An 8,487-nucleotide genomic window follows, 5' to 3' on the forward strand; every position below is an offset into this window, starting at 1 on the left:
AATTTGAAGATATACTTCACGGGTACCAATATTTTGCGTTTGAAATGACTACTTACTTAATATACGCACATATATTAAGTGATAAAACATATTTAATAAATCAATAAATCAATAAATACATTTGACTACTATATATATATATATATATATATATATATATATATATATATATATATATATATATATATATATATATATATATATACACATTTTACACATTTTAAATCGGCGTTTTTGTATTAGCCTAAACGAAATTAAATAGCTCAAACTCTGCAAACTGAAATATTGTGAAATATTGATTTTCTACTCTAGTTCGGCCCTTTCTTCCGGTGAGGAAAAGAACCCCTTTAACGTTCGGTTCCAGTCGTGTCTTCGTCACCTTCCGCGTGGCTTCGTGTCTTCGGCAAGTCTCGGGCACTTCCGGCTTCTATCGCGTCCACTCGTCTCCTGCCAATCGAGCTGATTTTCCCTCTGTCGTCGTTGCCCTCGTCCTCCTCTCCGTGTTGTTGTTCTCGGTGACGCGACGGAGGTGTAGCCTGACGCGGTCTCTTACGTGTCGGTCTGAATAAAAGTGGAGCTCCGTAGACCCGGGAGTGACGAAGCGAGTCTGTGTTGGTAAGAGGATCCGCATCCGATGTTTGCTAAACAGCTAGAGACATTAGTTGTGGCGTATAACTGCACAAAGCCAACAAAGAGATCATGGCGGCGGGGTTGCACAGGCTCAGAAAATGAGTCAGTCACTGCAATGCTCGCAATACAGACACTTTTGTACGAGCACGGGACTTGAATATCCCACTATGTTGTTGCATCGGAACGATTAGGCATAGTCAGTGAACGTGTAGCTGTTTTTCATTTTTCGATTTTAGCCCACACAATCGTCAGTGAAAGTACTGGGAAAAAAAACTGGCGAACATGCAGACATTTCCCTCCTTAAATTTTCTGAGCCCGCTATCTGCTATTTCACTTTATATCGCCATCACCAACGTCATCTGCCTACGGATGTAATGTAAAATGGCATTGTAAGATCCTGCCTCTTGGCTGGAAGTACCCCGAAATCAAACATTTCATATAAGAATCCTTTGCTAAAAGCCACTAGCCTGCTAGCATGCTAAATGAAGCGCTGTGCGTTAATGCCGTTAGCTACATGCTAACTATGCTTACCGCAAAGTTATTCTTTCGCTAGCAAATTGCGTAGTTGCCGTTTGCAGATATATTTTTGTGGCGCTAATAAAAATCCATGATTTATTTTATTTTATTCCAATACACAAGTATGTTAAACTAAGCCACACCCAAGTTTTGGGTAACGACCCGCTTCTCTCTTCCGATCTGCTCACCATAATGGTTATTAATTCTTGTGAAGAAACATCGTGTCCAGGCAGTTTTATCAGCGTATGCTATTATATTGTGGTCTGTTTTGTCCCTTATAAACTGAAGGTTGGCGTTCAGAAACATGTAGTTGCATCAGACGCTAAGTTCAAATACTTCATCTGTTGAAGTATTTGTGTGGCGTTCCCTCTAAAAGGTTTGGGGTAGGATTTACCATCGCTTAAATGAACTACAAACAAATGGGTACTCTGCAGTTTTTCATATCAATTAATGCTTGCAGTGTTTTTGTGCAGATTTTAAATGACCATGGAGGCTTGTGCAGAGACAAGGCAAAGTGGTGAGGTGGCTGTTTCGGAATCTGAGGTCCAGCAGATCACCTTGACCCAGGTAGTCGGTGTTCCTTTTTTTGGTTTTAAGTGAAGTTGAAGTATTTGTGCAAATAAAGGAAGCGTCTGGAACGACAGCCATGTTTATTTTCTCTGTGCTTCAAAGGCATCTATAGCAGCCAGTCAGATGTCATCCAGCAGTCCCACAGTCACACTGGTGCAGCTACCCAACGGCCAGACTGTCCAAGTGCATGGAGTAATCCAAGCAGCTCAACCCTCAGTCATCCAGTCACCACAAGTCCAGACGGTTCAGGTGAGGAAGTCATTTCAGCAGTGCATGCTCAAGTAGTAGTAGTCACACGCAGTTTTCCTTCTGATTACATGACCTAACTTGTTGGTGTTTAATGATAGATATCAACTGTTGGTGAAAGTGAGGATTCTCAAGAGTCTGTCGACAGTGTCACAGATTCTCAAAAGAGGCGGGAGATCCTTTCCAGGCGGCCCTCATACAGGTTCGGAACATCAGTTCATTTTGTCATCTTGAATTGAATGTGATGTTAAATGTTAAGGTGTTATGGGCAATGAAACAATAAAATCAATATATATTTATATCTCACGATAAATGTATGACTCAAGGCGGATAGAAAGATTGTTCAAAGCCCCAGACTATAATAGAATAGTTCTGCCTGTCGTGACTGAAGATGGCATGAGTAAATTCCACATCAACACTAGCCTGTCTACACTGTGTGATCGAACAGTTTTCACATCTAGACAGTACTGCCTTCTGTGAATGAGACCCAACAGTATCAGAGATGGTGCAGGTTCTAAGCCACGTTAATGCTCACAAAGCGTTGTCTGTGCTGCCCATTTGATGCAGTTGGGGTTTTTTGCGTTATTCTATTTATGTTTAATTGTTTATTAACAACTAAACTTACGAAAAGTGATTCCATGACCCTCTCAAGTTCTGCATAGGGGTTGTGTACATTCCTCTGTGTGCAGTGGCTTGCACCTGTTTTGGATAGAATGTGTTACTATGATCAGTGAAGCAAGAACTTCCTTCTAAACATCCAGTAGCTTCAACTGTCTTTTGAGAGTGACAGAGAATACAAAATATTGACCAAAGAAAGTGATTTGTTTTATATCATGTCATGACATATATCGAGCAATATGCAGTAAATCCTGATTTTCCATCCATGTTGGAAGAGGTTTGCCGCATGGTTTTAGTTAAACGAATCATTGATGGAAAAATTCTCTCCCGACAGAAAAATCCTGAACGATTTGTCATCAGACGCTCCTGCAGTCCCTCGTATTGAGGAAGAGAAGTCAGAGGATGACTCGACCCCTGCCATCACCACAGTCACCATGCCCACTCCCATCTATCAGACCAGCAGTGGCCAGTACAGTAAGTTCATGCATTTATTTGGACCTGCCACACGTTTTTGCATGGAATGTTAACACCATTCTCACGTGGCTTGCAGTTGCGATTACCCAAGGAGGCGCTATCCAACTAGCCAACAACGGCACAGACGGTGTGCAAGGCCTGCAGACGCTGACCATGGCCAATGCTGCTGCAGCCCAGCCAGGCACCACTATCCTGCAGTATGCCCAGACCAGCGATGGGCAGCAGATCCTGGTGCCAAGTAATCAGGTGGTTGTGCAAGGTGAGGCTTTTCTCTTGTCGCGTCAACGCAAAGCTAGTTGAAATTTTAGAACTTAAAGAGAAGTGGTGAAACTACTTACACACTGACCACAACTTGTCCAATGTCCTTGTCTTCTGCACAAGCACCGGATGATGATAATGTCTGAGGCTTTTTGACACAGACCCTGGACTGTTGTTCCATTTGCTGCATATTAGATTTGAAATCAGACTATGCATCTTTCACTTGTTTTCCACTCAACCCTCCACCTTTATTTACCCGCCATTGTCGTCTTCTTATGTCCTTTCTAAGAGTCTGCCACAATACCAACTCTTATTCTGCAAAGCGGCGCCATCATGCGGAATCTTAAAGAATTGCAGCCAATATTTGGCGCCACTGCATCAACCTAGAGCGAGAACAAATCTCATAATAGCCTTTCACTGTTTTGGTACACCGCTCTTATTGACTTGTTTCGTAGAAATATATTGAAATAACTTAAATAACCATGCAAGGTACAGTCCTATTCAGTCACTTGAAAAAGTAGTAACCTTTTAGGTGCTACAAGACTGTAATCAGTCATGATATTTGAAATGAATTTATAAATATGAAAATAGTCTGTACTATAGGTGAATTGAATTGTACAGAAACAGTAATTGTGATGTATAAAGTGACCGACTAAATGTCTAAAGTGGAAAGTTTAAGAACATTTAAACAGAATGTTTTTACTGAAAACAGAAAAAGAGTTCAACAGATCATCACAGCACAGATTTTCATGATAGAGGGATGGCACTTGTGAAATGTTTTTCTGTCGGAGGAAAAGGGGGACGAGATCATGAAGCTTCACAGCAGGATGCTCTCAGAACTGTGAATCTAACTCAACATGTTGAGGCACCACTGACCCAAAAACAACAATCCAAATACCGTACAAGGTCTGTTTTCGACCCTTTAGTTACACACTCATGTTACCACACATATCACCTCCTGGTTACAGTCTTTAAATATTCCCTCTACTCTAATTTTTAATTTCCATTAGAGATAGCAGGCGCATACTGTGGTTGTTGCAGCAAGAGTTTGGTCAAGGCAGGCATTTATTTATTTTAATTGTTATTATAGTTAATTTCAATTATTGTTATTATTATTGTTATATATTTTTTGTGCCTGGTGCTCCAACATGTTTTGTGGGGCTCACGGCTGGTGGAACACACTAGTTTGGTTGCACAATCTGAAATGTCTGAAACAGCCGTGTGGGCACACTGCTCCTTCTTGGCAGGAAACCTTTTAGTTTGCACGCTCCCTCGGCTCATTGTCATAGGGACATGAGGTTTCATGAAACAGAGTCCTTATTTTCAGAGGCACGTCTGCTGTAAAATGTTTGTACTTGAACAACTTACCCAATGAAACCTCACATCATAGAGCATAGAGCACCATCTAGTGGTGTATGAAAATTAGGACACTGCTTCATTCACCCTCCAATACTGATTCATGATGTATCATGATCTACCCATCACGAGTAAGTTGGGTTATACTTTTTAGTGTTCCTTTGAGTGGGTGATAAGAAACTGATCAGGACAAAAAAAAATGTAGACTTTGTGAGGTTTGTGAAAGACAGAACATTTTGGTCCAATATTTTCTGGAGTCCCACATCTTGAACGGCGTGTCTTTTTCCTGGTATTGTGATCAACCTTGATTCTTTCTTGCCAGCTTTCAACATTTAGAACATGCATTGTTGGCAAACGCTGAATGAATATTTCTGTACGTCTCAGCTGCCTCGGGTGATGTCCAGGCCTATCAGATCCGCACAGCTACGACGAGCGCTATCACTCCTGGTGTTGTTATGGCAACATCACCTGCAATGGGCACCGGAACAGGCACTGAGGAGGTCACGCGCAAGAGGGAGGTTCGCCTGATGAAAAATAGGTATGTGTGCTCTCACTTTGGCTGGTTTGAATGTGGCAGTCATATGTGTTTAGTAATGGATTAGGTTGTGATACGTGTTTAAAAACCGCAGTCTCCTGGGATCGGTGCTTTTTTTCATACCTACATTACTTGCTGTATCAGGTCACACTGTGCTTTACCCATTCATGTCTAGCACACCCTATTGGCAGTGAATGGTTTCCTTTGCAGTATCAGCCAACATAGGAAACATGTTGCCACTGACTGAACTTTTAACAAACGGTGGTCTGCAGCTTCTCACTGCTCTTGCATCATCTGTTTAAAGCCACAATTTAAACGGGTTTCCGACAAAATCCTCTCAAAAGTCTCAGCAATGTTTTGATGTTAATTGACCAATGATCGATCAGAACTGAATGCTCTCTCCGCCGCTTTCAGGGAGGCAGCCCGCGAGTGTCGCAGGAAGAAGAAAGAGTACGTCAAGTGTTTGGAGAACCGCGTCGCTGTGTTGGAGAACCAGAACAAAACCCTCATTGAGGAACTTAAAGCCCTCAAAGACTTGTACTGCCACAAATCTGAGTAGAGAGAGAGCAGCCACCATCCCACTCCGCCCCCCCATGTATAGAGACTCGGCGCAGAGCCATGCATCTGGAGGCCACTTTCCCTTTTCTACTCTTCTGCTTCCTTTTTAAAATAAACTGCTGACAAATATTCAAGTGACACATCACAAAAAAAGAAAACTCAAGCAACGAAGACCGTTTTTTAGAAATTCTACTTTCATGGCAATTCGCACAACAATGAGGAAAACGGAGGAGGAGCTCAACCCTGCAGGGTCCGTGTAAGTGATGGAGCTTCGTGGTCATGATATTGGGCGACACCAAAGGGAAGCATTCCAGTCTAAGGTGCTTGGACTCACCTGGCCACATCACCACCACGCAGACTTTTTACATATTCGCACACATGCCGAGGAGTTATTGTATGTGTTCATTGTAACTTTTACGTTACTGTGTTACTTTTTTGGCTTGCAAAACATAGAGAGCTGCATCACCGTTTTATCTGAGCTGTATTTTTGTTTTTTTGTTTCGTTTTCGGTGTTATCTGCTCGTGTAATGCTATTGACCTTTTTTTTTTTTTTTTTACTGCATTACTTTGCCTTGTACATGAACAAATATATTAATGCTGGATTGTAACAAGTTTGTTTATCGCAGCTTTAAAACATACAGTGGTGATGCATCATGGCAGTTGGGTATATCACAGTTTTAATGACTTTTTAAAATTTGAAACACACAAGATGTGTTTTACATTTTTCTTTTTATTTTGCCAAATATGTTTTAAAATATGAAACAAGTTCACTGAAACCCTCGCTTCCAAAATGAGTAACTCTGAGTTGGTTCAACTTGCATTTATTTCAAGTTACATTTTTAATTTGACATGAAAGTTTACCAGTGATGAAAACATACTGTTTATTAAAATATATGGTGCCGCAGCAGCTCTAATCATCTGCAGTTCCTCTCCAAATTTCTTTACAGTTATAAAGTGCAATTTCCGTGCAAAAACAATCCTGCATTTGATGAATGGCGAGAAAAGAAAAACAAAACAGGAAGTTCACACATTTCTGTTGAATTTTTATTGAGAAAAATCTTACACATCTGAAAACAAAGTGGATTATTTTGGAATTGCCATACTGTGTAAGGTATTATGTATAGTCTTGAAATAGTATGCTTTTTTTTTTTTTTCAATGTTGCTTTTCATTTTCTATTCAGTTTAAAAAAAATGCCAGCACCAATCTGTGTATGAAAAAATGTTAGAGGCTTTGGAATTTTGGCAGCTGTTAATAAACGTGTTTCTTGTAGGTGTCGACTTGTCACAAATCCTTTGGTGGGAGAAGTTTCCTGGCTTTGTAAATCCGAATGTCTCGCTCTGCGTCATAGTGGACCTCCTCCACAGTAAAGTGGTGTTGGAGTTTCCTTAGGAAGTTTGTGTCTCTTTCATAGCGAATTTTGCAGGCCAGTAAGACCAGGGTCGTGTCAGAGCATAAATGGTCTAGTGTTTGAAGGAGCTGAGCAAAAGTGTCCTCCAGATAAATGATGTCAGCGCCCAGCACCAGCTGGAATCCTCCCGCCGGGTAGGAATCGAGACCTTCTCCCCAGGAGAGCTCAGACACAACTGCTGATCCCTCCAGGTGAGCGGGGATGTTGGCTTTAACGTTGGAGGCCAACAAATCCAGTGCTTGTTTCCGGTCAGTGATGGTGACCTTGGCACCTAGAAGAGGAGCACATGTCTAGTTGGATCATTTTCCATCCATGTTGTTGATGCAATATTTATTACTTCCTGGATCCAAACATGTTTTGTGGTTTGTTATGTTGGTTTTTAGACATAGTTCAATATCCTATATGTCACTCCACGGTCCGCCGATTAATTAATTAATTGACAATAAATCTACCTTACCTTAAAAAAACGTGGCTCAACCTTGCAAACAAAGATGAGGTCTTGGTGTACATCACTGCAAGTAAGGGCTTTGACTCACGAAGCAGGCTGTGGTTCGTGTTCACCGCTCGCTATTCCAAGCTTATTCCAACACACACCTGATTCTCAATCTTGACTTTCACAATAAAAAATACTGACTTGTTTCTTTTTAATGTTGACATCGCAAGAAGATTTTGAAATCGGGATGGTTTATGCGTCAACCAAAATCGCTATTCTCACAAACATTTTTAAGCGCTAACATCGGAATGTGGAGAAAAGCCATCATCTTCTCATCTGTTTTAAGGGTGAAACCAAGCGCTTACCTAAGAGCACTGCGACGATGCCGACCAGTCCAGTTCCAGCTCCCAGCTCGATGGTCTTCTTCCCCTTCAGCTCCACCAGACCCATCTCCAGGTACAGACACAGCACGACAGCCTGCAAAACACACTCAGCGCTCAGCGACCACCGGCCACTTGCAACAAGTCTGGCGTTCGCCCCTCACCGCGTCCCACACGACCGCAGCGACTCCATGAGTCTTCCAGTCCTGTGACAGGCGGATGTCCCGTTCGGCAAAGTGAAAGTGCGATGTCGAATTGTGGAGTTTGGCGAGCAAAGGCAGGGAGTTTTCCACGTACGGGACAAGAGCCATGGTGTCACCAACACACCTCCGCCATGTGTGGGCGGATCTTCCCTCCAGTTCAGCTCGAAACCACTTCGAATGATTCTAGCCACCGAGATTCATTGCCGTACAATCCGACGTACGAACAATGAGACCACACACGTTTTGCCTATGACAAGCACCAGCACGCCTGGCTTTCAGTCACGTGTTCAGGTAATGCCTA

At 42.2% G+C, this 8,487-nt stretch overlaps 2 protein-coding genes across 2 annotated transcripts; one reads left to right on the forward strand and one right to left on the reverse strand.

The window, feature by feature from the left end:
- The first annotated feature begins 456 nt into the window (after positions 1–456).
- creb1a (cAMP responsive element binding protein 1a) lies at positions 457–7,047 on the forward strand. The gene is made up of 8 exons (XM_053886893.1): positions 457–615; positions 1,620–1,713; positions 1,819–1,965; positions 2,064–2,164; positions 2,915–3,054; positions 3,131–3,313; positions 5,053–5,206; positions 5,618–7,047. The coding sequence occupies exons 2-8, from the start codon at positions 1,627–1,629 to the stop codon at positions 5,760–5,762; spliced, it is 957 nt and encodes a 318-aa protein (XP_053742868.1). The 5' UTR covers positions 457–615; positions 1,620–1,626; the 3' UTR covers positions 5,763–7,047.
- Positions 6,553–8,487, reverse strand: mettl21a (methyltransferase 21A, HSPA lysine). The gene is made up of 3 exons (XM_053886895.1): positions 8,148–8,487; positions 7,969–8,080; positions 6,553–7,441 (listed from the first exon to the last, which is right to left on the reverse strand). Exons 1-3 carry the CDS (start codon positions 8,292–8,294, stop codon positions 7,044–7,046), a joined length of 657 nt encoding a protein of 218 aa, XP_053742870.1. The 5' UTR covers positions 8,295–8,487; the 3' UTR covers positions 6,553–7,043.

The sequence above is a fragment of the Synchiropus splendidus genome, chromosome 1, assembly GCF_027744825.2.
Source record: "Synchiropus splendidus isolate RoL2022-P1 chromosome 1, RoL_Sspl_1.0, whole genome shotgun sequence".
Lineage (NCBI taxonomy): Eukaryota > Metazoa > Chordata > Actinopteri > Syngnathiformes > Callionymidae > Synchiropus > Synchiropus splendidus.

Bases quoted from the DNA above. Each gene is read 5' to 3' on its own strand.
- creb1a (XM_053886893.1), top strand. From the start codon at position 1,627: ATGACCATGGAGGCTTGTGCAGAGACAAGGCAAAGTGGTGAGGTGGCT. The intron at 1,714-1,818 runs GTAGTCGGTGTT...TGTGCTTCAAAG, and splicing joins AGCAGATCACCTTGACCCAG to GCATCTATAGCAGCCAGTCA. The intron at 3,055-3,130 runs GTAAGTTCATGC...CGTGGCTTGCAG, and splicing joins GACCAGCAGTGGCCAGTACA to TTGCGATTACCCAAGGAGGC.
- mettl21a (XM_053886895.1), bottom strand. From the start codon at position 8,294: ATGGCTCTTGTCCCGTACGTGGAAAACTCCCTGCCTTTGCTCGCCAAA. The intron at 8,081-8,147 runs GTGAGGGGCGAA...TGTGTTTTGCAG, and splicing joins CTGCGGTCGTGTGGGACGCG to GCTGTCGTGCTGTGTCTGTA. The intron at 7,442-7,968 runs GTAAGCGCTTGG...CTCCTCTTCTAG, and splicing joins CATCGTCGCAGTGCTCTTAG to GTGCCAAGGTCACCATCACT.